At 36.7% G+C, this 27,856-nt stretch overlaps 1 protein-coding gene across 6 annotated transcripts in view; it reads left to right on the top strand.

Moving 5' to 3' along the window:
- The first annotated feature begins 218 nt into the window (after positions 1-218).
- NAA15 (N-alpha-acetyltransferase 15, NatA auxiliary subunit) overlaps positions 219-27,856 on the top strand; it is a 113,467-nt gene continuing 85,829 nt past the window's right edge. For 3 of the 6 annotated variants that reach the window (XM_073237034.1, XM_073237032.1, XM_036998606.2), the window contains exon 1: positions 221-587. In XM_073237034.1, coding sequence (XP_073093135.1) covers positions 534-587 — 54 coding nt within the window. In that variant the 5' untranslated portion in view covers positions 221-533. Of the gene's footprint in view, positions 588-5,291; positions 6,874-27,856 lie in introns of those variants that run through there. The other 3 variants (XR_012131563.1, XM_036998605.2, XM_073237035.1) reach the window with 3 other exon arrangements.

The raw sequence follows: 27,856 nt of genomic DNA, 5'->3' as shown, positions 1-27,856 counted from the left end.
TGATGTGCAGGCAATGGGAAACGAAGTTACGAATACCCTCCCCTCTCCCCCGGCACCTCCAGACCCTTCTGCATGCACCGCAAGGACGTGCGGAGCCTACCGCCCTCCTCACGCTCTCCGCCAGCTGGGCGGGCCTCCAGATTTCCCAGCAAGCTCCAGGGCAGAGGAGGTGGGGAAAGGAGGTCATCGCGCCTGCGTGCTAGGAGGTGTGACCCGGGTGGGAAAACCTTCTGCGTCCGCCATTTTGGCTGCTTCTGTCGGTCTGTTCAGTTACCACGTGAACTACCGACGGAGATCCGTGGTGGGGGGAGGCGGCGCAACGTTAAGTGAGAAAAGAAAAAAGACAACGAGGGGAAAGTGTTTGCGGGGTTGGGAGACGCGGTGACACCCGAGGCTTGCTGGCGGTGGTGAATCGGGGCAATCAAGGCTGAAGCAACCAGGGAACGGCGGCGGCGGCGGCGGCGGCGGCGGTCGTCGGACAAACAGACTGACCGAGCCGGGCGGTGGCGGGAGCAGCGGGAGGAGCCGGAACGATGCCGGCCGTGAGCCTCCCGCCCAAGGAGAATGCGCTCTTCAAGAGGATCTTGGTAAGTGTGAGGCTCCGGGCAAGCAGTGGGAAGGAGTTCGCCTGTACGTGGGCCTGTCACTCCTAACCTCGGCAGGCCGGTCACTGAGCCACCCCCGCCCGGGACCCCGCCTTTGCACTCGTAGACAGGCGGAATGCACTCTTTGGTCCCGCTCCCTACGGTTCCCACTTCGGCCCGCGCGCCCGGGTCCACAGGCTTCCTCCTCCCGGCCCCACGCTTCGGAGGCCGGGTTCCGGACTAGGCCCCATTCTCCTAGCTTCTAGACTGTGGGTTTTCATACGCCTGCAGTCCAGGGAGCAGAGGCCTGGCCTTTAGGAGGGAAGAGGTCCATACGGAAAGAAGTCATGGCCCGGGTGGTACGGGAACGCTGCCGGCAGTCTGGGGTGGCATCCCTGGAAGGAACAGGTGGTGTGGATGCGGCACAGCTCATTCATTGACCAAGCGCGGCTCTCTCTCCGTTGTGCGTCCCTCCCTCTTTCCCTTCTCTTCGTGTTCACCTGTACCCGCTCTGCCCAGGGTCACTGGATGACTTGGAGGAGGGAGGGAAGCTTTCTAAACAACTCCCTCCTGTAGTCACTTGTATATTTGAGTCTACAAGTCGGCCTCTTTTTCTTTCCTTTCTGGAGTAGGAAAGAGACATTTATTTTTTTTAGTTTCCGAGCGGGAAACAGCCCCACCCCAAAAACTTACTCTGGAGGTGGGGCTCCTTGCCGAGAAGGCGGTCCGGTTGGAAGTGAAAAGTTTAGAGCTTTTAGGTGAGACCTTCGCATACGGATTTTCTTAAAGACTGAAGTCTGTACATATGCAAGAATTCAGCAGCAGAGAAAAGACAATATAAGAACTTTTGAGATGGATCTTTTTGACTCTAGCTCAAACTCATTTATTCCCTACATTTCAGATGTGTGCAGCTTTGCATTTTTTTATACCATAAAATGCAATAACTTTTGGAGGGACTTTACATTGTGAAATATGCCTTTTAGCTTTAGTACTATAGTTAATACATTGTAGCGCATTTTTGTTTGGTATTTAGCGTGTGGGTTGCCCCTTGCATGCAAAAATTTCTTTTGTGAAGGAATTAACTTCACTTTAGTTCACAGTATTTGCCAAATTTAAGCCTTTTAAAATTTGGAGTATATGAAAGTGTTAGCTTTTTCTCTTGCAATTTTGATTTATTAAATTCTAGGGATCCAATTTTTCTAGAAATTAGAGTAATCCATGTTGAACTACCTTTGATTTTTACAGAAATATACCTGTGTATATAGATTTAGTCAATTCATGTTAAAAACATCAAAAAGTCACATGCAGTGCCATGTAACTTTTAGTTACCTTGAAATCCTTTCTGCCAATTTTTTAAGACTAATAGCAGTATAGGGGAGACGACAATTTAGTTTTACTAGACCAATTTATCTATTTTTAAACCTCTTAAAAGATTAATTGGTGTGTAGGTTCGACTGTAATACAACTTTAAGATAGTTTTTCTTTACTCTTCCTCCCCAACTTTTTATTTTGAAAAAATTCAAGCCAAAAAATTGAGTACAAGGAACATTCATAAACACTTTACCTAAGTATAATATTTGCCAGATTTGCTTTCTCTCTTTTCCCAGACACAGGTAAGAGTTAAAAGATGTAGACATAATACTTCATCCCTAAATGCTTCAGCAGCCATCTGCTAAGAATAAGGACATTCCTCTGTATAACTGTAATACCATTTAACCATCTTTCCCTAAAATTGGGTGATATCCATTTCATTGTCAAACTCTCTGAATTGTTAGGGTAGCACTTTTAAAAAAAGCAACCTTTTTGTTTTGAGGTAACTGTAGATTCACATGTAGTTTTAAGAAGTAATACAGAGATATCCCTTGTGCCCTTTACTCAGTTTCCCTAATGCTAATGCCTCACAAAACTGTAGTATCACCTTGAGACAGTCTTACATATATTTTCCCATTTTACTTGTACTAATTGGTGTGTGTATTTAGTTCAGTGCAGTGATACCACATGTGTAGTTTACATAACCAACATTACAGTCAGTATACAGAATAGTTCCATCAGTACAAGGATCCCTCTGTTGCCCTTTTAGAACCATGCCCTTCTTCCCTCCTATCCCTTCCATCCTCAGACTCTGGCAACGACTGCTACGCTGTACTCTCTATAATTGTAACATTTCAAGAATGTTTACTAGAAAGAATCATACAGTATATAACTTTTTAGGGTCGGCCTTTTTTATGCAACATAATTGCCTTGAGATTCATCCAAGTTGTTGGGTATATCAGTTTGTTGCATTTTATTCAGAGGAGAATTCTGTGATAAGGATGTACTACGGGTTGTTTTTAATCATTCATAGAAAAGGATTTTTTGATTAAACATCTTAACCAGTTTTTTTTTGGTGGGAAGTGTGGCAGAACCTTTAAGTTCATTGCTAAAATCAAAGTGCCAGAGGATTGTGGTAAGGTGTATACAGGAAAAAATGTGAAAACCACTCAGTGAAAGGAAAGGGATATAATGTACTTACTGTTCTCTTATATTGGGAATGAAAATATTAAAAAAGTAGAGTTAGTGTTTTTCAAAATTGCTTTGCCTTCCTCAGGTTTTTTTTTTTTTTTCTGGTGGGGAGCGCTTCCTCAGTTTTTATAGTAAGCTTTTTGATTTTAAGGTGTGTCTGTATCCCTGTAAAACCATCTCCGTCCCACCATCCCCACCCCCACCCCATTAAAGGAAAAGTGGGGCACACTCCAATGCCTTTAATCAAGTTTGCTGTCTTGGTAATTGTTAGCATTCCAGCAGCATTCAGTTTTTGAGCTGCTACTTGTACTATACTTGTTTTGTAGTAAACTTGTGTAGGGAATGAATTTAGTTTTTTTTGTTTAATTGGAAACCTTGATTTCAAAATAATGAAGTATATTTTTGCCTTAATTTTTCAAGGAAAACTGGTTTATACATCAGTTCGCAAAAATTTCAGTTTCTGTAGTGTATGAACCTGGCTTGTCCTAGTTGGGTTAATACCTAAAATTCCATTTTGTTGCACATTTGGCCTTTTTTTCCTTATTACAGTAGCTTAACTGTTTTCTTACTAAAGCATTGTCATTAGTTGTTCAGAATGTCTGCGAAGTGTGTCTTGTCTATAATTTGTCTAGAGAAGGGGCTGAGGATGAGCTTTTTATATTATGCAGGAGTTCAGCTTAAAGAAGAGTTGTTTGTGTTTGCCAGAAGCACTGTGTTTGTTGCTGTGATTATGCAGTATTTTAACAGTTTGTAAAACAAAGTCATTAGAAAGTTGTGACTTTGTGTACTTCTGATGCTGTCTATCTAAGTAGCTTGAAGAACGTTACCAGATCTTTATGCCAGTTTCTTAGGTTCTTGATTAAGGGTAGGAAAAATGAGGTTGGCAAGATATAACGAAATACAGTCCTTTTTAGATTTCAGCCCACTTGGAAAAGCTGGGCAAACCCTAATGCTTTGTCATCAGGTGTTGCTAGGTTGGTGACTTGCTGCTGCTGCTCTCTTCTCTTTTTTCTCTTCAGATCTTAATGTGACTTATAAGGAAAAAACATCTAAGTTGGGAGTACTTAAGATACCATATATCGTTAATCTATTTTAGGACTTTTGCCTGAATGACTTACGTTGTTTGTTAAAAGTCTCAGAATCTTTCTTTCCTAGAAAAATGTTAAGTTAGTGTAGCGTGGTGATAATATTTGTGATTTACTGAAAACTTACCCTCTAATTGTACAACAGAACTTTCTGTGGTGATGGAAATGTCCTTTATCTGCTCTGTCCAATATAATAGCCATTAGCCACATATGGCTATTGTACACTAGAAACATGGCTAGTACAATTGAGGAACTGAGTATAAATTAAATTTAAATTCAAATTGCCATATGTGGAATGGTTCCCATTTTTGGACAGGTGCACTTGCTGTATCCTTGGAACATAAGGTGGGGATATACTTAGTAAGAAAACAGACTGAGATTAAGGTTAACAGTTAAGTGTTAGTTGGGAATCAAACTTTTTGTTGTTTAGGACACTAACACCACACCTGTGTGGTGTTTTAACTCTCAGGGAAGAGGAATGGGGTGGGTAAAGAGCTGTTAAAATTATTAGGTGGATACACATATAGTAGGTAAATTATTTCATATTTTTATTGCTATTGAAAAAAATGCAGTTAATGATACTTAGATTGGATTTAGTTGGAGATGAAATTAAGATTAGGAATTGTTAAAAACAAGTAGATTTCCACATGTACATGGAAGTCAGCTGATTTAAATTTGTGTAACAATTTTAGTTTTGCAGCCGTGTGGACAGTAATCTTGAAATTGGTTTTAATAAACTTTTGCCTATATTGCATGTGTTTAGAATGCATATAAACAAAGCAAAAACAAGAAAAGGAAACAAAGTTTTACTTTCTTTGAGGCCCCCTTTCTTCTGTACACTGTAGATTATCAATTGTCTAAACTAGAACACATTTCTTCTTAAAAGCATACTAGAAAATGGAATAGTTTTGCTATACTGTAAATATACCATATTCTTAAAAACTTACACAAAATACTTTATTAAAAAAAGTATAAAAATCTTAGGAGAAAAAAACCTTTTGACAATGTGGCAAATTCACTGGTTTATTTTCCTTTTATTTTCTGCCTTAAATAAATCCTTTCTGAAAGTGAACAAATAAAGATATCTTTTTATTTAAATTGACAAAGCTTTTTTTTTTTTAAATGCCTTATCGTATTAGGAATCTGAAATGTTTCAAAAATGATTTTTGGATTAGCAAAACTTCTTTATGCAGGCGGTTTGGAGAATACAGTACTCAGTAAAAAAAAAAAACTGACCACAGTTTAGTTTTCAGTAGTAGTAGACAACACTGTTATGTTCAAAAAAGCAGACAGAAGCTTAGTAGGGAACTGAACTTAATGTCCAATTCTGCAGGTATTTCAAAGCCTTGCAGTCCTGGGTCATTACACAAACCAAGTTATTTGATGATGATAATAGAGTTTCCATCCCACCTATTACTTTGCAGTGCTGGTTAAAAGACAGTTTCCACGAAGCAGATATAATTGGAGGACTGGAGAGCTACTGGCTGACCGGACTTAACTGAAGGGATCTCTTTGCTTAGTGTGCATTCTTATTTCCTTTAATATTTCTGCTTCTGACAACACAGTTCTCACAGAGCATTGACTTAGATGTACCTTCTGTGTTCATAAATGTGTTTTTGGACATAAGCTAGGTCACATAAAGGATTATATGCAAACAACTGTTCAGAATTTTCTTCCCCAGATACCTGCATGGCTCATTTCTTTCTTCTTTTAGAATTCTGCTCAGATGTCCTCTAAATGCAATAGAGAGGCCTCCTTGCCCTCTTCCAGAAGTCCTCTTCAACTCTACTTATTTTCTTCCTGGCTTTCTTTCCGTATCACTTACTACCATCTGACATGCATAAATGGAGGTTTTATGAGAATAAGGACTTTGTTAATTAATTGCTATATCCCTATTGGTTCGAATAATATACCATAATAGATATTTAATAAGTATTTTTTGTATGAAATGAGTGTTAAAACATTGGCTACAGGCAAGAGAGAAAGATCTTTGGGTTGTATGTTTGCATAAAGATTTTTGGAGGAGGGAATGAAACTGGGCCTTGCCCTTGTGGAGTGCATTAATGTATGAGGTAATTGTAGGTGTCAGGCAGAACCTGTACTACCCGGTAAGACCTTGGAAGTTTCACTTCAGAATGAATTATAGTATTAGTTTGTTTACATGGCTTTTCTCTCCCATCAGAAACATAATAAGAGGAAATTTTTATTTATTCATTTTTGGTTGTTTTAGCTCTGGAGGAAAAATGGCATCTGGATTAAATGAGGATGTTTGTCGTGAGGAGCTTGCTGACTCAGTAATGCTCTGCATCTGTAGTTTCCTAAAGCTCTACAATTGATTATGACACAAAGTCAGGGGTGAGAACCACTATATGTATTCTGAAACAGAAATATAAAATGTTAGAAGGAAAAAAATCCTAGTTTAGAGTTGCTTTGTGAGTTAATTTTTTTTCATGTAATTTAAAAATCAACTTAAACTCTTGAAATTAGAAAAGGTATGTTTGGAAGCTACTGTAACAGAGCAGCTTTTCACTAATCACTAACCTAACCAACCATCAGCATTCGTATCTAAGTACAGCTTTGCTCTCTTTATAGGCAGCAGCCTTTGCTCTCTTTATAGGCAGCAACCTTATTGAAGAGAGAAAAACTGAAGATTGTTAGTGAAAAATTGGTTTTGAAAAGAATGTTGTTTGCCAGTGCTGAAGGTAAGAAGAGCAAGTGAAGAGGTTTTTTTAAAACTATATACTGAGAGTGATGGCTCTTAGTATAAATATTAGGGTGTGGAGCAGTGGGAATTTTGTGCCATGATTGACTTTGGGAATTTTCCTGGAATGTCAGCTGTACACTTATATCTAAGGTGTTTTATGATACATGCTATACAAGTTTGTGTTGAAGTTGTAAGTTTAAAAAAATAGTTTAATTTGTTGCATATGGCTTTTCCCCCATAGTTAAGATATTAATTATATTGTTCACTACTTAATTTGGAATTAAAAATCGTTCTTTAAAATTTTATCAATATGAGCAATCTCAGCTATTTAGAAGTAAAATAAAAATTGCAGTATATTAAATCAGTGATAGGTTAATGTTTTTGTTACCTGATATACTGTATTTCACTGAAATGTTCTTTGGTTAAAACATTAGGAACATATTTTCTGTTGAGATTAATTGAAATTTCTCCTAAAACCTATTGAGGAGATTATAATCTTATTTGTAACCAGTGATATTTTTAATCTTAAAGATTCCATTTGATTTTATTATAGAGGAGACTCTTTAAACATTCCTATATGTTATCTGAAAGAGTTGTGTTATCTTACTGTTGTACATAAAGGAGAAATCAAAGTTTGCTTTTAAAAATATAGACCTGGTGAAACAAAACCTTAAGGTTGGTGGTCTACTTCCACAAATGGTTATTGTTCCAATTTAAAAAAAATTTCCCCTCTTATGATAATGGTTTCCACTTGATATTATTTATTTTTCAGAGAGATCTCATTGGAGATTACAAGATCAATCATCTTTGAATTCTTGGGAATCATTCTTGGGAAACTGAGTCAGAATCTGTAAGAGAGGGAAAGTGAAGTAAACTGACATTTATTGCATATCTATTTTGAGCTAGATTTTATGCTAGGCTTTTTTACATGTTAGATGATAGAAATCTTGTATCACTCCTTTGAGAAAATTATAATAAGTATAGCCAATATTTAGGATTAAAGTGTATTTCTAATTGCTTTCTATACAGTTGTGCTGTATTTGGACATGTATGTTCCTAAAAGTCACTTCACTATGTAGAAGTGTTCAATAAAAACCTCAGGGTTTATGGGAAATAAGGGGTTGGGCACAACACGTAAAATTTTCGTTAGTGACCAAAGATAACAACCTAATAAAAATGATAGCAAAGTTTCACATATGTTAAATGGTTAACAAATACATAAATACTACAGTGTAAATACTGCACTTTACCTTGGAAAAGACCTGAACTTTGCTTGTAGAAGTGGGTGTCACAAGGACTGTAGCACATGAATTATTGTGAAGTGATGGAAGGAATGTTTGAAATCTGAAAGTTGTAACACCCAATGTGAATGGGTGTGGCTCACACAAAGTAAACTGGTAGAGTTGTACGTCTGTGTTGGACAGGCCTGTGTGGCTGATTCTGAATGCAGTTTTCTCCTTCACCTAGTGTTTCTGGTGGACAAAATCCCACAAAAGCAAACATGAAATTTGAAATTTAGTAGGCTCAAAATATTCCCTAATTTATCAGTCGTGTTGGAGCAAATGTGTGTTTTCAAAATAAGCATTTTAGCAGAATTGACTGTACATTATCTAACCTAGTAGATAGCACACAGCCTGGGTTTGGGTAACTCTTCATGCTGAAGTGTGACTATTTACTAATAGTCTATTTATTACTTTTACTACTATTTACTACTATTTCTTGCATCTAGTTACTGAGTTAGTGTTACATTTTTTGCCATCTTGGCGCTAAAGGAGACTTAAACTTCTTTCAATATTTTCTTTGTTATGAGAAGTTTTGTACTCTATCAAAAGTTTCAGGCTAATTCATGATGAAGATTTTTGTGGGGAGACTGAGTAAGGTTTTAAAAATGAAATAAAATGTTACTCATTTCTTAAATTTATGATTTGAAACAATTTTAATGCTCAATGGAGGAAGCCTGGTGTGGAAAGAATAGAAAGATTCTGGGTTTGAATTCTGGCTCTGCTTTGTTTTTGCCCTCATCCTTTTAATTAAAAGACTCGGTTCGCAAATCTGAGTGAAAAGAGAAAACAGCATTTTTCTGACATGTCTCACAGATCAGGTAGTGAGATAGGTAGGAAAGTGCCTGGCAATAAAGCATGTGTATTAGTACTTGCTCTGTTGTAAGTGTAGTCTATTAAGAATTATAGCCTTTTCACCGAATTGATCTCATATTTGTTTTATGTTATTCTTGCCATGTTTCTTATGTTCTGCTTGGTATTTTTTTTTTTTTTGAGAGGGCATCTCTCATATTTATTGATCAAATGGTTGTTAACAACAATAAAATTCAGTATAGGGGGGTCAATGCTCAATGTACAATCATTAATCCATCTCAAGCCTAATTCTCGTCAGTCTCCAATCTTCTGAAGCATAACAAACAAGTTCTTACATGGTGAACGAATTCTTGCACAGTGAATAAATTCTTACATGGTGAACAGTACAAGGGCGTTCATCACAGAAACTTTTGGTTTTGATCATGCATTATGACCTATAAACAATCAGGTCAAATATGAATATTCGTTTGATTTTTGTACTTGATTTATATGTTGATCCCACATTTCTCCTATTATTATTATTATTTTTATTTTTAATAAAATGCTGAAGTGGTAGGTAGATGCAAGATAAAGGTAGAAAACATAGTTTAGTGCTGTAAGAGGAGAAATGTAGATGATCAGATGATCAGGTGTGTGCCTATGGACCAAGTATTAATCCAGGCTAGACAAGGGCAGCAAGACATCCACGGATGCAGAAGATTTCTCTCAAAGCAGGGGGGGGTGAGGTTCTGAGCCTCACCTCTGTTGATCCCCAAATTCTCACCTGATGGCCCCCCTGCGACTGTGCCTGTCTTAGGTTGTTCCTCCCTTGAGGAATCTTACCCTTCTCTGGCTAACCAGTCATCTTCCGGGGCCATACAGGGAAATGTAAAGTTGGTAAGTGAGAGAGAAGCCATATTGTTTGCAAAGGTTAGCTTTTTACTTCTTTGCACATTTATGCCCTGTGGCTTCTATGCCCAGCACTTGTCTCGAGGTATCTTTACCACCTGGAGGAATTATGATACTCGGTAAATTTGATATGAGGCACGAATTCTATTTAAGGGTTGTAATTAGGAAGGAAGCAGAAAAGCTATAGATGTAGCATATGAAGGAAACATGGGAGGATTGATTATTTCTTTGACATATCTTCTTATAGAGTACCTTAATTATGTATAGGTTTTAAACTACTAACTAATTTGCACACACATATTAACATAATAGGAATACGGTGACATAAACAAGTTCTGCTTGGTATTTTAATTTTGTTTTTGTGTATTTTTCATTTTTTGAAATACTAATATTCTTGTTCTAGGCAGTTACTTTTGTATTTGTACCTTTGAGAAAAATGCCTCTTACAAAGGCTTTTACGTTTCTCAGCTTTAAACTAAATCCATTTAGCCTCATTTTCTTATGTATGAGGCAGTGAATGAGTTTATTCTACTTTACTATTTTTCTATGTCTCTTTTCCTCTGACTTATTTTTACTTTGTGAAAGCATGTCACTCTGTACTGTTCTTACCCGCTCATCAATACCTTTGTTTTAGATTTACTTCTGCACAGTTTATATTCACAAGCACACCTTTTGCTGAAGTTTCCCCAATCTTTTGATTGGATGAATGAAACTCATTTGTCTAGGAAAGATTCCTCATGAGTGCTCGTGGAAATTTCTTAAGTTCTTATAATGTTAAAACTTTTCCTGTAGCGTTGGTATTTGAAGGACAATTCGACTGGATATAAAATCCTTGGTGCAAATCTTCAGTTTCTTGAAAATACTGCCCTGCATTTGTCTTACTTGTATGTCACTGATGCCAACTTTGTGTGTGTATGTGTGTGGGTGACTTGGTCTTTCTTTTCTTTTTGCAGATCTAAGGAATTTCTCTTTATCTGTAAAATTGAATGATTTTACCAGGATATGTCTTTGTGTTGATTGTTCTAGGTAAATTTTCCCTAGTATCTGGTTTCAGAATGTGGATTGATGTTCTCTTTAATTCAAGAATTACAGTTTTGAGTATCAGTTATCTTCTATTGTCTCATTCTTTAGTGACCTTTGCCTGTTGGATCTTCTTTGCCTGTCTCTTATATCCATTTTTTCTTTGATTCTTTTCATCTCTGTTTCTTTTTCATTTAATTTGAGCATTCCAGTTTTTAGATCATAGATCTTGTAATTTAGTCTTCATGTTTGAGATGCTGATGTGCTTTTCTTCTGTTTAACTTCAGTCTGTACCTGTTTCACATCTTTCTATTGTTTATACACTATTTTACATTTTGAAAATCTGATTTGAGGTGTTCTTTTATGTCTGCATTTGTTATTTATTTTTTCCAGTTTTACTGAGAAGTAATTGACATATATCACTGTATGAGCTTAAGGCACACAGTATTATTTAATTATTTTTATTTCTGATGGAGTGTTGCGTTACATTTTCCTTCTGTTATCACTAGGACTTAAGTTGTTTTCATCTGCCAAAAACTTTTTCACTTCTTTATTCCATGTAAGAACTTGGTATGGATGCTGGGTTCTTTTTTCTGTTCTGGATATTTGTGTTATTGGACCATCAATATAGACAATTTTATTTTTGCACAGAGGTTTGGGTGGCTTCCTTGATCTCTTAGTTCAAGAGCACCCTCTTTTGTTGCTGCAGTGAAATGCAGTTTTTAAAATACACCCTTACTCCCAGTATTCTCTTATTTTGGTAGAGCCTTTATCTCCAGTGGTTTCCTTATCTCTGAAGCCTTTAAGTGACACTTCCTCTTCTAACATGCCTCCATCTCCCCCAAACATGTGCCAAGTTAGAACTGCCACTTTTGATCTTAGAGACTATCTAAGCCTCTTTTTGTCTCTCCAGTAGCCTTTGTTGTCATCCATCAGGTCACTTGGTACTTTGTCTCACCTTTCTGAGGGTGAATTCTAGTTAATATATTACATTTACCAGTCACCAGTAGGACCCTGTGATATTACTCTTTTGGACAGTTTTCACTGGAGCTTCTGCTTTGGCTGTTTATTCACTTAGATGTAAATTGGAATTTTCAGTTGTCTCATGTCCTTGTAATGTTGGCTGTGGGTAATTTTATTTGCTCTCTTCCTTGGCCTGTATGGTTTTTGTGAGGATTTGTGGAGTGTTCAGAAATTAGGGGGCAGCCACTATCTATAAAGAATTCATTTTTGATTTTATGTGCTGTGCTTGAAAATAATAGTGCTTGCTTTAAAATAATTTACGATTCAGGTTTTATATAATTAAATAATTGATTGTATTTCTGTTTCTGTGTCCCCATGGCCACTCCATTGTTTTCTTCAAACTTTTCTGGGAGTATTTATCATTGAAATAATTGTGAGGTTCTGTTATATAGCTGACTCAATTATATATATATGTATTTTGTCGAGTTTTACTGATTTTTGTCCTATTCTTAGCATTAGCATTCACAGCTTAAGCATTCTTTTAGAAGAGTTATACTCATTTTAAATGGGAATCCTTGTTCCTTCAACTTTCTTTTCTCAAGTGACATAATTTAATGCTGCCCCCAAAAAAGTAAGGTAAAATCTGGTACATTTTACAGTGCGTTAACAGGGATATAGTATTCTGGGTATAGTATCCAGAAAGCAGATGGAAATTTTCATATTCATTTCCACTGCTAGTAAGACCATATCTTTAATTTTAACTTCTGAGTCCAAGACCTAGATGTAGACCAATGACTCCCTAAGACTGATACACCACAAAAATATTGGCGTAAAATTCCCACAGACCTTTCTTGTATGTTTTTTTCTGAGACTGTGTGTTCATTCCTTTAAAAAAATATTTGTGTCTTTTATTTTGTGAAATAACTGATATTTTTTAAAAATGGCTTATTTACAAAAATAAAAACATAGCAACTCCATGTAAATTATCTAGTATGTTTTTTAAAATTTTGTTAGTTTATGAAAACAAGTAGGTAAACAATATTTTATTAACCTAAGAGGGTGGCCCAAATTGTTCAAGGACTTAAAACTTTACTATAAGACAGCTAAAAGAAGAAGGATGTTTAGCTTGAATAAGAGAAAACAACTTTTAATCCAAAGTCTTTTATCATTGGATTTTATTTTTGCCTTTTTATTATAGAAGACAAACTTATTTTTAAAAATAATATCAAACTAGAAAAAGTACCAGCCTTAGGATTTGTTTTCATGATTGTAGTAGTTTGCCAGAAATTGTATGATATAAAAAGGACAACATATTGTCTACAAATGGAAAGAGAGAATAAAGGGAGAAATTCTTTTCTTTTCAAAAAAATTAAAGTATTACAGTAAAATGCACAGGTCTTGACAATACTGTTCTGTTAGTTTTGACAAAAGCATACACCTGTGATACCTGCACTCCTTTTAAGGTGTGTAATGTTTCCATTTCAGAGAGACCACTTATTCCCCTTGATTGTATATTTTAATTCAGTTCTGCTTCCAGATTCCTCTATAATCAGCCAAGTTGGGTTGTGTCTAAATATTGTCAGATGTAACTGATATCATAGTGCTTTATTTAAACATTTTTACTGAGTTCTTTTTTTTTTTTTGCTAGTTCAGGTTCTTATGTGTTTAATTCTTACCTAAACCCTGCAAGGTTGGTGTCCACATTTTGTAGGTGATACAGTTTAGGCTGTGACATAAGCTTAGTTAGGCCAGTGATAGTTGACCTGTTTATTAAGTGGTTGCTAAGATTTGAACTTGTCCAAAAGAATTTTTTGTGATGACGGAAATGTTCTACGTCGAAGTTTCCAGTATGTTAGTCACTGGTCGCACATGGCTGTTTGCAAACACCTGTTGAGATGGGTAGTGCAACTGAAGAGTTGTATTGAAGAGTTTTACATTTTATTTAGTGTTAATTAATTAAAATATTAAATAGCTACAGCTCTAGATTCTCTGACTCTTAATAAGACTGTATGTGCCCTTTCTCCATACCTTTCTGCTCTACACAAGTAGAACTACAAAAGGAGTCCAGTACACTGGTGTTACTGTTAGCCAGGCTCATGGTAAGTGAATTAATGCTTCTTGATTCGATTTTGGCATACCTGAGACTCATTTTTAAGAAACTTTTTAATTATGCAAAATTTCAAACACATGAATATAAAGAGAATAATATAATGAACCTGTCTTCTAAATTTGACAGTTACCAGCTTTTCTTTCTTTTTTGTCATCCCTTCCCCAGCTCCAATTTTGACATGTGTATACACACATGTAGCCATCATCCATATCAAGGTATCAAACATTCTTCACTGTTTTTTTCCCTCTTCAACTATTTCACTCTTGCCCCATCTCCTATGGCAACCAGCAGTCTGTTCTCTGTTTTGAGATTATTTTAATTTTGTTTTGTTTTTTAGAATCCTCATATTAAGTAAAACCATAGAGTATTTGTTTTTCTCCTGACGTTTTTCATTTAGCATAATATCGTCTAAGTCCATCTTTGTTGTTGGAAATGGCAAGATTTCATTCTTTTTTATGGCTGAGTAATATTCCATAATACATGTACCACATTTTTTAAAGCCATATGTCTGTTGATGGACATTTAGATTGTTCCCATATTTTGGCTATGGTAAATAATGCTGTGATAAACATAGGAGTACATACATCTTTTGAAATTAGTGATTTTGTTTTCTTTGAGTAAAGTCCCTGTAGTAGAACTGTCAGGTCATATGGTATTTTTATTTTTAGTTTTTTGAGAAACCTCCATACTGCTTTCCAGAGTAGCTGCACCAATTTGCAATTTGTAGGGAGGGATCCTGTTTCTCCACATTCTCTGCAAAACTTGTTATTTCTTGTCTTGTTGCTATTAGCCATTCTGACTGCTAGGAAGTCATATATCAAGTCGGTTTTGATTTGCATTTCCCTGATGATTAATGATGTTGAGCATCTTTTCTTTTTATCTTTTGGTATCATTAATATTCAATTACATGAACAACATTATGGTTACTGGACTCCCCCCATTATCAAGTCCCCACCACATACCCCATTACAGTCACTCTCCATCAGCATAGTAAGATGCTATAGAATCACTATGTGTCTTCTCTGTGTTATACCACCTTCCCCGTGGCCCTCACCTGCATTATGTGTGCTAATTGCCCCTGTTCCCCCTCACTTCCCATCCATCCTCCACAGAACCTTTCCCTTTGGTAACTGTTAGTCCATTCTTGGGTTCTGTGAGTCTGCTGCTGTTTTGTTCCTTCAGTTTTCTCTTTGTCCTTATACTCCACAGATGAGTGAAATCATTTGATATTTGTCTATCTCCACCTGGCTTGTTTCACTGAGCATAATACCCTGTAGCTCCATCCATGTTGTTGCAAATGGTAGGATGTTTTCTTCTTAATAATATTCCATTGTGTGTAAGTACTACATCTTCTTTATCCATTCATCTACTGATGGACACTTAGGTTGCTTCCGTTTCTTGGCTATTGTAAATAGTGCTGCGATAAACATAGGGGTGCATATATCTTTTTCAGACTGGGCTCCTGCATTCTTAGGGTAAATTCCTAGGAGTAGAATTCCTGGGTCAAATGGTATTTCTGTTTTGAGTTTTTTTGAGGAACGTCCATACTGCTTTCCACAATGGTTGAACAAATTTACATTCGCACCAGCAGTGTAGGAGGGTTCCCCTTTCTCCACAACCTCGCCAACATTTGTTTGTCTTTTGGATGGTGGCCATCCTAAGTTGTGTGAGGTGATATCTCATTGTGGTTTTAATTTGTATTGCTCTGATGTGGAACATCTTTTCATGTGTCTGTTGGCCATCTGAATTTCATCTTTGGAGAAGTGTCTGTTCAGATCCTCTGCCCATTTTTTAATGGGATTATTTGCTTTTTGTTTGTTGAGGTGCATGAGCTCCTTATATAATTTGGATCTCAATCCCTTAACTGATATGTCATTTTTCAATATGTGCTCCCATACTGTAGGATGTCTTTGTTCTACTGATGGTGTCCATTACTGTACAGAAGCTTTTTAGTTTGGTATATTCCCACTTGTTCATTTTTGCTTTACTTTCCCTTGCTCAGGGAAATAGATTCATGAAGAAGTTGCTCATGTTTGTGTCCAAGAGATTTTTGCCTATATTTTTTCTAAGAGTTTTATGGTTTCATGACTTCCATTCAGGTTTTTGATACATTTTGAGTTTACTTTTGTGTCTGTGGTTAGACAATAATCCGGTTTCATTTTCTTGCATGTAGCTCTCCAGTTTTACCAACATTAGCGGTTGAAGAGGCTGTCATTTCCCCATTATATATCCAGGACTCCTAATTATCATATATTAATCGACCATATATGCTTGGGTTTATATGTGGGCTATCTAGTCTGTTCCACTGGTCTGTGGGTCTGTCCTTGTGCCGCTACCAAATTGTCTTGATTACTGTGGCTTTGTAGTAGAGCTTGAAGTTGAGAAGCGAGATGCCCCCTGCTTTGTTTTCCTTCTCAGGATTGCTTTGGCTGTTCGGGGTCTTTTATGGTTCCATATGAATTTTAGAACTATTTGTTCCAGTTTGTTTAAGAATGCTTTCAGTATTTTGATAGGGATTGCATTGAATCTATAGATTGCTTTGGGCAGGATGGACATTTTGACAATATTAGTTCATCCTAGCCAAGAGCATGGGATGAGTTTCCATTTGTTACATTCACATCTTTGATCCATTTTGAATTTACTCTTAAGAGTGTCTTGTAGTTTTCACAGTATAGATCTTTCACTTCCTTGGTTAGGTTTATTCCTAAGTATTTTATTCTTTTTGATGCAATTGTGGATGGAAGTGTTTTCCTGATTTCTCTTTCTGTTAGCTCATCGTTAGTGTATAGGAAAGCAACAGGTTTCTGTGTATTAATTTTGTATTCTGCAACTGCTGAATTCAGATATTAGTTCTTATAGTTTTAGAGTGGATTCTTTAGTTTTTTTTATGTACAATATCATGTCATCTGCAAACAGGGGCAGTTTGACTTCTTCCTGGCCAATCTGGATGCCGTTTATTGCTTTGTGTTGCCTGATTGCCCTGCTAGGACCTACAGAACTGTGTTGAATTAAAGTGGAGGGAGTGGGCATCCTTGTCTTGTTCCTGACCTTAAAGGAAAAGCTTTCAGCTTCTCGCTGTTAAGTAATAATGTTGGCTGTGGGTTTGTCATCTATGGCCTTTATTATGTTGAGGTACATACCCTCTATACCCATTTTATTGAGAGTTTTTATCATGAATGAATGTTGAATTTTGTCGAATGCTTTTTCAGCCTTGATGGAGATAATCATGTGTTTTTTGTTCTTCCTTTTGTTCATGTAGTGGATGATACTGGTTGATTTTTGAATGTCGTATCCTTGCATTCCTGGGATGAATCCCATTTGATGATGATGGATGATCTTTTTGATGTGTTTTTGAATTCAGTTTGCTAATATTTTGTTGAGTATTTTTGCATCTGTGTTCATCAGGGATATTGGTCTGTAAATTTTTTGTGGTGTCTTTCCCTGGTTTTGGTATTAGAGTGATGTTGGCCTCATATAATGAGTTTGGGAGTATTCCCTCCTCTTCTGTTTTTTTTTTTTTTTAATTTCTTCTGGCAAATTTATTCCCAAAGTTTTTTTGGTATGATTAATCTACATTTACATGAGGAACATTATTTTTTACCAGACTCCCCCCAATCACCAAGCCCCCCACCCACAAAACCCATTACAGTCACAGGCCATCAGCGTACTAAGATGCTGTAGAATCACTACTTGTCTTCTCCATGTTGCACAGCCCTCCCCATGCCCCCCCACATTATACATGCTAATCATAATGCCCCCTTTCTTTTTTCCCCTCCTTATTCCTCCCTTCCCAGCCATCCTCCCCAGTCCCTTTCTCTTGGCAAATGTCAGTCCATTCTTGGGTTCTGTGATTCTGCTGCTGTTTTGTTCCTTCAGATTTTTCTTTGTTCTTATACTCCACATATGAGTGAAATCATTTGGTACTTGTCTTTCTCCGCCTGGCTTATTTCAGTGAACATAATACCCTCTAGCTCCATCCATGTTGTTGCAAATGGTAGGATTTGTTTTCTTCTTATGGCTGAATAATATTCCATTGTGTATATATACCACATCTTCTTTATCCATTTATCTGCTGATGGACACTTTGGTTGCTTCCATTTCTTGGCTATTGTAAATAGTGCTGCGATAAACATAGGGGTACATCTGTCTTTTTCAAACTGGGCTCCTGCATTCCTAGGGTAAATTCCTAGGAGTGGAATTCCTGGGTCAAATGCTATTTTTATTTTTAGTTTTTGAGGAACCTCCATACTGCTTTCCAAAATGGTTGAACTAGTTTACATTCCCATCAGTAGTGTAGGAGTGTTCCCCTTGCTTCACAACCTCATCAACATTTGTTGTTGGTGGTGGTCTTTTGGATGGTGGAGATCTTTACTGGTGTGAGGTGATATCTCATTGTGGTTTTAATTTGCATTTCTCTGATGACTAGCGATGTGGAGCATCGTTAGTGGAGCATCATTTTCATGTGTCTGTTGGCCATCTGAATTTCTTCTTTGGAGAAGTGTCTGTTCAGCTTCTCTGCCCATTTTTTAATTGGATTATTTGCTTTTTGTTTGTTGAGGTGCGTGAGCTCTTTATATATTTTGGGTGTCAACCCTTTATCAGATCTGTCATTTATGAATATATTCTCATACTTTAGGATGCCTTTTTGTTCTGTTGTTGGTGTTCTTTGCTGTACAGAAGCTTTTCAGCTTGATATAGTCCCACTTGTTCATTTTTGCTTTTGTTTCCCTTACCTGGGTAGAAGATATGTTCATGTAGAGGTCGCTCATGTGTATGTCCAAGAGATTTTTGCCTCTTTTTTTCAACAGTTTTATGGTTTCATGACTTATATTCACATGTTCGATCCATTTTGAATTTACTTTTGTGAATGGGATTAGACACTGATCCAGTTTCATTCTCTTACATGTAGCTGTCCAGTTTTGCTCACACCATTGTATATCCATGGCTCCTTTGTCATTTATTAATTGACCATATATGTTTGGGTTAATATCTGGACTCTCTATTCTATTCCACTGGTGTGTGGGTCTGCTCTCGTGCCAGTACCAAATTGTCTTGATTACTGTGGCTTTGTAGTAGAGCTTGAAGTTGGGGAGCAAGATCCTCCCCACTTTATTCTTCCTGCTCAGGATTGTTTTGTCTATTTGGGTCTTTTGAAGTTCCATATGAATTTTGGAGCTATTTGCTCTAGTTTATTGAAAAATGCTGTTCATATTTTGATACAGATTGCATTGAATATGTAGATTGCTTTAGGCAGGATGACCATTTTGACATTATTAATTATTCCTCTCCATGAGCACGGTATATATTTAGATTTATTGGTATCTTCTTTAATTTCTCTCATGAGTGTCTTTAAGAAGTAGTTACTCTTTATTCTCATTTTAGATCTGATAATTGAGGACCAGGAACATAATGCAATTTGGCCAAGGTCATACAGCTACTAAATGACAGTAAAAAAGTCCTGAACCCAGATAATCTGGCAATCTGGATTTAGTCATTACACTTAACCACTAGAACCAAATTGTCTTGATTACTGTTCGTCTTCTATTTTTTTTGGAAGACTTTAAGGGAATAGGTATTAGGTCTTCACTAAATGTTTGATAAAATTCAGCAGTGAAACCATCTGGTCCAGGTGTGTTGTTCTTAGGTAGTTTTTTATTGCCAGTTCAATTTTGTTGCTGGTAATTGGTCTATTCAGATTTTCTGTTTCTTCCTGGATCAGCCTTGGAAGGTTGTATTTTTCTAAAAAATAGTCCATTTCTTCAAGTTATCCAGTTTGTTAGCATATAATTTTTCATTGTATTCTCTCATAATTCTGTGTATTTCTGTGGTGTCCGTAGTGATTTTTCCTTTCTCATTTCTGATTCTGTTTATGTGTGTATACCCTCTTTTTTTCTTGGCAAGTCTTGCTAGGGATTTATCTATTTTCTTTATTTTCTCGAAGAACCAGCTCCTGCTTTCATTGATTCTTTCTATTGTTACTTGTTTTCAAATTTATTTATTTCTGCTTTAATCTTTTTTTTTTTCGACAATTGATCAAATTGGTTGTTATCTCTCATATTGATCAAATGGTTGTTAACAACAATAAAATTCTGTATAGGGGACTCAATGCTCAATGCACAATCATTAATCCACCCCAAGCCTAATTCTCGTCAGTCTCCAATCTTCTGAAGCATAACGAACAAGTTCTTACGGGGTGAACAAATTCTTACATAGTGAATAAGTTCTTACATGGTGAACAGAAACTTTTGGTTTTGATCACGCATTTTGAACTATAAACAATCAGGTCAAATATGAATATTTGTTTGATTTGTATACTTGATTTATATGTGAATCCCACATTTCTCCCTTATTATTATTATTATTATTATTATTATTATTATTATTATATATTTTTTAATAAAATGCTGAAGTGGTAGGTAGATGCAAGATAAAGGTAGAAAACATAGTTTAGTGCTGTAAGAGAGCAAATGTAGATGATCAGGTGTGTGCCTGTAGACTAAGTGTTAATCCAAGCTAGACAAGGGCAATAAAACATCCACAGATACAGAAGATTTCTCTCAAAACGGGGGGGTGAGGTTCTAAGCCTCACCTCTGTTGATCCCCAATTTCTCACCTGATGGCCCCCCTGCAACTGTGCCTGTCTTAGGTTGTTCCTCCCTTGAGGAATCTTACCCATCTCTGGCTAACCAGTCATCTTCTGGGGCCATACAGGGAGATGTAAAGTTGGTAAGTGAGAGAGAAGCAATATTGTTTGAAAAGGTTAGCTTTTTACTTCTTTGCAGATTTATGCCCTGTGGCTTCTATGCCCAGCATTTGTCTTGAGGTATCTTTACCACTTGGAGGAATTATGATACTCGGTAAATTCAATATGAGGCATGAATTCTATTTAAGGGTTGTAATTAGGAAGGAAGAAGAAAAGCTATAGAGGAAGCAGATGGAAGAAAACATGGGAGTATTGATTATTTCTTTGACATATCTTCTTGTAGAATAACTTAAGCATGTATAGGTTTTAAAATACTAATTAAATTGCACACACACATTAACATAATAGGAATACAGTTACATAACCAAAGCAGATCTATAATTACCAGCCATCTCCAGTGAAGCCAAGAAAACCAGTTAGGCACCCTAGGCATTTGTGAGAATTTGTCTATGATATGATGGATATTGTCCAACTGTACTTGAACAGTCTGAGAGAAATCAGACAAATTAAAACAACCCATTCGTGGGAACTGTTCACATCCCATATGTTCTTTTAACAGTAGATAGTCTGTAGTTGTAAGATTTTGGAGCACTACAATTTGCACTTTTCCTAATTCTTGGTTGAGTTCCAACAGTATAGATCCAGTCAAATTTGTTGTTTTACTGAAAGCACAGGCCAGCTTAGATATCTCCTTCATTCCCATGGCAAGTCCAGGAACCGGTGGGATGAATGCAGCTACAACTGCAGCATTGCCTGGATCTTTGTTGAGGTTTTTTGATGATCATCTTCTGGTATGACTCTTCCAGAGAGTGCTGATGTTGGAAGTTCTTCATACCGTATCTTACTTCATTTTCTGGGTAGCCAAATTAGGCTTTGATCCTCTGTATAAACACAAACAGACCCTTTGCCCACACTTTGATATGCCCTTTATACCATTGTGCTTTAATCTTTTTATGTCCCTACTTCTAGTGACTTTGGTCCTCCTTTTCTAGTTTCATTGTGAGCTTATACATTTGGGATTGTTCTTTCCTCAGGGAGGCCTGTATTGCAATATATTTCCCTCTCAGCACGGCCTTTGCTGTGTCCCACAGATTTTGCGGTGTTGAGTTATTGTTGTCATTTGTTTTCATATATTGCTTGATCTCTGTTTTTATTTGGTCATTGATCCATTGACTTTTTAGGAGCTTGTTATTCAATCTTCATGTGTTTTTGAGCTTTTTCATTTCCTTTGTGTAGTTTATTTCTAGTTTCATACCTTTGTGATCTGAGAAGGTGGTTGGTACAATTTCAGTGTTTTTGAATTTACTGAGGTTCTTTTTGTGGCCTAGTATATAATCTATTCTTGAAAATGTTCCATGTGCAGTTGAGAAGAATGTGTATCCTCTTGCTTTTGGATGGAGTGTTCTGTAGATGTCCGTTATGTCCATCTGTTTTAATATGTTGTTCACTGTCTCTTTCTCTACTTATTTTCTGTCTGGTTGATCTGTCCTTTGGAGTGAGTGGTGTGTAGGAGTCTCCTAAAATGAATGCATTGCATTCTATTGCCTCCTTTAATTCTGTTAGTATTTGTTTCACATATGTAGGTGATCCTGTGTTGCATGCATAGATATTTATAGTAGTTATATCCTCTCGTTGGACTGACCCTTTTATCATTATGTAATGTCCTTCTTTGTCTCTTGTGACTTTCTGTGTTTTGTCTATTTTATCTGATACAAATCTGCAACTCCTGCTTTTTTCTCATTATTAGTTTCCTGAAGTATCTTTTTCCATCCCTTTCAGTCTGTGTATGTCTTTGGGTTTGAAGTGAGTCTATTGTAGGCAGCATATAGATGGGTCTTGTTTTTTTATTTATTGTGTAACTCTAAGTTCTTTGATTGTTGCATTCAGACCATTTACATTTAGGGTGATTATTAATAGGTATATACTTATTGCCATTGTAGGTTTTAGATTCGTGGTTACCAAAGGTCCAAGGGTAATTCCCTTACTATCTAACAGTCTAATTTAACTCACTTCGTATGCTATTACAAACACAACCTAAAGGTTCTTTTTTTTCCCCTCCTTTTTCTTCCTCCTTCTTTCTTTGTATGTTATGAATCATATTCTGTACTCTTTTGTCTAGCCCTTGGGTGACATGTATTTAGCCTTAGGAATACTTCCATCTATAGTAGTCCCTACAAAATGCAGTGTAGAGGTGGTTTGTGGGAGGCAAATTCTCTCAGCTTTTGCTTATCTGAGAATTGTTTAATCCCTCCATCAAATTTAAATGATAACCTTGCCAGATAGAGTATTCTTGGTTCAAGGCCAATCTGCTTCACTGCATTAAATATGTCATGCCACTCCCTTCTGACCTGTAACATTTCTGTTGAGAGATCTGATGCTAGCCTTATGGGTTTTCCTTTGTATGTGATCTTTTTTCTCTCTGTAGCTCCTTTTAAATGTCTGTCTTTATCCTTGATATTTGCCCTTTCTATTATTATATGTCTTGATGTTGTCTTCCTTGGGTCCCTTGTGTTGGGAGATCTGTAAACCTCCATGGCTTGAGAGACTATCTCCTTCCCCAAATTGAGGAAGTTTTCAGCAATTACCTCCTCAATTATACTTTCCCTTTTTCTCGCTCTTCTTCTTCTGGTACCCCTATAATGTGAATATCGTTCCCTTTGGATTGGTCATACATTTCTCTCAATATTCTTTCATTCTGAGAGATTCTTTTTTTCTCTGTGCCTCACTTCTTTGTATTCCTCTTCTCTAATTTCTGTTCCATTTACTGTCTCTTCTACTACATCTAATCTGCTTTTAAATCCCTCCATTGTGTTTCATTTCAAATATGAAATATCTTAATGATTGAATCTCCAACTTAAATTCTTTCCTGAGTTTTAGAATGTTTTTCTGTACCTCCGTAAGTATGCTTATAATTTTTGTTTTGAACTTTCAGGAAGATTTGTGAGTTCAGTTTCATTTGTCTCTTTTTGGGGAGTTTGTGATATTTTGGTCTGAACCATGTTCTTTTGACGTTTTATATTTCTGTGTGGTGCCCACTAGTGCCCAGAAGCTCCAGTTTCTGGAGCTGCTCAGCCCCTAGAGTGTGGTTGGGTGATCGTAGGGGAGCAGAGCTGGTGCCTGGCGGGAGGAAAGATCTGTTTCCTGATTCCTGTCTGCGGTGCCTGCCTCCAGTGTCAGGGCCAGTGGGCCAGGCACACAGATCTAAGCCTGTGTGCTTTGAGTCTCTAGCTGTTGTACGTGGGTCCTCCCTGTGGCTGGCCTAATGCCAGCACAGTGATTGCCAGTTTATGAACCAGTGCTGGCAGGCTAGGAGGAAGGTACAGCAGGCTACGTGTCACAGTGTGGAGCCTTGGAGCTGAACAGCCAGCTAGGGGGATTGAGCACCTGAAGCTCCTCAATGTTCCCAGCCTGCTGGGCAGAGCATGTCCAGGCAACCTTGTCCAACTCTCTTCTCCCCTTCTTAGCAAGCCCTGCTCAGTCCCTTCCCTCACCCCTGCCCCCTCCCCAGCAGCTCTCTCACTGCTAGGAAGCCTCTCAGACCGACTGTCTTTCCTCTGCACAGAGCGGCTGGATGTGGATCTCTTCCTCCACAAATGGCCAGAATCTTAGTCTCTCAAGCAGTCTGTCTGTCCAAGCTCCCCAACGTCCAGAGCACCACACAATATAGGTTTCTGCTCACAAAGCAGATCTCCAGGGCTAGGTGTTCAGCAGTCCCAAGCTTCGACCCTCTCCCCGCTCCACTTCTCTTCCAGGGTGGAGGAAGGGCTTGGGTCCTGCCAGTTTAAGGCTTTCGTATGTTACCCTCTTTCATGAGGTCTTCTCTGTTGGTGAGGTCTGCAAAGCAGTCTGGTTCAGCCTTCCTTCTTGTTGCTGTTTTAAGGTTAGTTGTATTAATTAACAATATTTTTGTACTATTTGTGGTTTTGGGAGGAGTTCTTCATCTTACCTCACCTGCCGCCATCTTGAATCTTTGTTTTAGCGTATTTTTGAATTGGGTTTGCTAATTCTTTGTCGAGGATTTTTGTGTTTATGTTCATCAGGGATATTGGGCTGTAATTTTCTTTATTTTTAGTATTTGCTTTGGTATCAGGGTAATTTTTGCCCCATTGAATGAATTTGGAAGCTTTTTTTCCTCTTCAGTTTTTTGGGATAGTTTGAGAAGAATAGGTATTAATTCTTTGTTTGGTAGAATTCTTTGAAGCCACTCTGGGCCTGGGGACTTCTGTTTGTTGGGTATTGATAACTGCTTCAATTTTTTTACTAGCAATCAGTCTGTTGAGATTTTTCTATTCCTGTTCAGTCTTGGGGGAGTGCATATTTCTAGGAGTTTATCCATTTCTCCGAGGTTGTCCAATTTGTTGAATTAGTTTTTTCATAGTAATCTCTTATAATCATATTTCTGTGGTATCAGGTGTAACTTCTCTTTCTGATTTTATTAATATAAGTCCTGTTATTTTTCTTGATAAGTGTGGCTAAAGGTTTATTAATTCTGTTTACCTTTTCAGAGAACCATCTCTTAGAGTCATTCATCTTTTTTTGTTGTTTTTAGTTTTTATTTCACTTATTTCTGCTTGATCTTTATCATTTACTTCTTTCTTCTGAGTTTGGGCTTTCTTTCTTCTTTTTCCAGTTCCTTAAGGTGTAGGGCTGGATTGAGATTTTTCTTGGTTTTTGAGGTAGGCCTGTAATTCTACAAAGATTTCTCTTAGAACTCCTTTTCCTGCATCTGAAAGGTTGTACATTGTTTCTATTTTCATTATTCTCCAAGTATTTTTTTATTTCTTCTGTAATTTCTTCCTTGACCCACTGGTTATTCAGTAGCATGTTGTTTATTTAGTCTCTACGTGTTTGTATTTTTCCAGTTTTTTTCCTATAATTGATTTCCAGGTTGATACTGTTACGGTCAGAAAAGATGCTTGGTATGATTTAAATTACTGTAATTTTATTAAGACTTGTTTGTGGCCTAATGTGGTCCTTCCTGGAGAATGTTTCACATGCACTTGAAAAAAATGAGTATTCTGCTGTTTTGGGATATGATGTTCTATATACACCTCTTAAGTCCATTTGGTCTGATGCATCATTCAAAGCCACTGTTTTCTTGTTGATTTATGTCTCAGTGGTCTATCCATTGATATAAATACAGTATTAAAGTTCTGTCCTGTTACTGTATTTTTCCCTTCATAATCTGTTAATTTGCTCTGTGTATTTCGGTACATAGGTATTTGTAATTGTTAAAGCTTCTTGCCGGATTTAAACTCTATTATAATTATATCATATCCTTTGTCTCCTTACAATCTTTGTTTTAAAGTGTATTTTTTCTAAGTACTGTTAACTCTTAGCTTTTTTTTTTTTTTTTTTTAGCTTTTTGCATTATTTTTTCATTGCTATTTGTATGCTTTCTCATTTATGACTTCTGCCCCCTGGATTATTTTGAGATATCCCAGGTATCATTTCAACATGGCTGATTTTTAAAGCCAAGTTTGGGGTTTTGTCATTAGGTTAATTTGATGCTGCATTTCCTTTAATCAGTTTGGGAGAATAAATGTTTTTTGCATTAGCTGAACAAAATGATGGAAAGGTAGATTTACTACTAAAGATAACAATGTAATCTTTAATGCCAAATTTGATTGTAGGTATTTTATTTGTATCACTATTTTCTATTATGTAAATAGCCTAGTATCTTTTAGGCAATTTTTTTTTTTTTTTCTGTGACAAGGTTTTAGAAAAGGATGATGAACTTTCTGCAATAGGTTACCTTATGTAGTTTTTCTGGGCTTTTTATAGCTTTGTTCAACTGTTTTATTTACATAAGCAGCCAATGTTTGGGAAATTTCTTGGCTTTCATATTTTAGTGAAGTCAGAGATTATTTTTATAAGAATATGCATAGAGTAATTTTCAGTATTATGACAAAAGTTCTGTTTCCTAACATTGTGGGTTTCAGATGCTACTATCTCATGCTTCCATAGTGCCTCAGCCCAGCCATGGTACTGATGGACTCTGTTGGGCCACCTTAGAAGGTCTTCTTCTGGAATTCCTCTGGCATAGCTGACTAAGGTGCTTGATCATTTTTTTAAAAACTCTTCTCTTTTGTTAAGATTGGATAGATTTTATTAGTCTGTTTCCTAGTACACTGAGTGTTTTCCTATTATCTCCATTCTGGTATTGAGCCCATACAGGTTTTTTTCTCCTGTAAAAAAAGAGGTTGCAAAGCGAAGTGTTTACTAGTTGCTTCCTCCAGCATTTTTTAAAGTGACTACTTTTACAATTTTCTTTTTTCATTAACTTTTCAGCAGTTGGATTTTTATGTGCTTCTGGATTTTTGTTGTTTTTTTCCGTTTTGTTTTTTTTTTTTAGTTTATCTTGCTTGGGGTTTGTTGAGATTGTTGGGTCTGTAGGTCAATTCTTTTTATCAAATTATCAATTTTTTATGTTTTTCCCTTTGGTCTTTCTGTCCTCTGATGGTACTCTGATTACATGTGTGTGTTAGATCACTTGGTATTGTTTTACAGGTCATCCATTTTCTATGTTCTCTGTATTTTACTTTCAGCTTCCATTTTGTATTTCTGTTAGATGTTTTCAGGTTCTCTGCTGTTTTTATGTTCACTGAATTGGCTTTAGAGTCACTGCATAGTCTGAGATTTAAAGCCTATTTTTGGTGTTACATGTTTTTATTCTATAATTTCCATTTTTAAAAATCAAGTTTTCATTTCTCAATTATTGAGATTTCCTGTTTGTTTTCTGCTTGTGTTTTCCTTTCAATCCTTTAGTTTTATATAGTAGTTACTGTTCTGAAGACTTTGCTACTTCTTTCTTATTTTTGAGTCTGTTTCTCTTGGTGCATTTTCTTTCCCTATAGGTTGTGGTTCCTGTTGCGTTTCTGATAATTTTTGTTTTTTTTTTTCATTATATTGGATGCTTTGGGCACTAGAATATTGAATTTCTGGATCTTGTTGTCTTTCTAAATAGAGTTTTGGCAGGCATAATTTGCATGTGCAGTCGCTTGTTCTTTTCAGGATTTCTTTTAAGCTTTGATGAAAGTGGGTCTAGATTAGCCTTATTCCTAAAGTTTAGCCATTTTGGGTTTCTTCTGAATCCTGGAGTGTTTAATAAAGTCTCAAATTGGATGTTAGGAACTCAAATTGTCTCCCAGCCATGTATGAGCCCCAGTAATTGTTCAGCTAATGCTACTGGGTAGATGTTCTT

This window comes from Manis javanica, chromosome 5, assembly GCF_040802235.1.
Source record: "Manis javanica isolate MJ-LG chromosome 5, MJ_LKY, whole genome shotgun sequence".
Lineage (NCBI taxonomy): Eukaryota > Metazoa > Chordata > Mammalia > Pholidota > Manidae > Manis > Manis javanica.
This window is presented reverse-complemented; position numbering and strand designations above follow the sequence as displayed.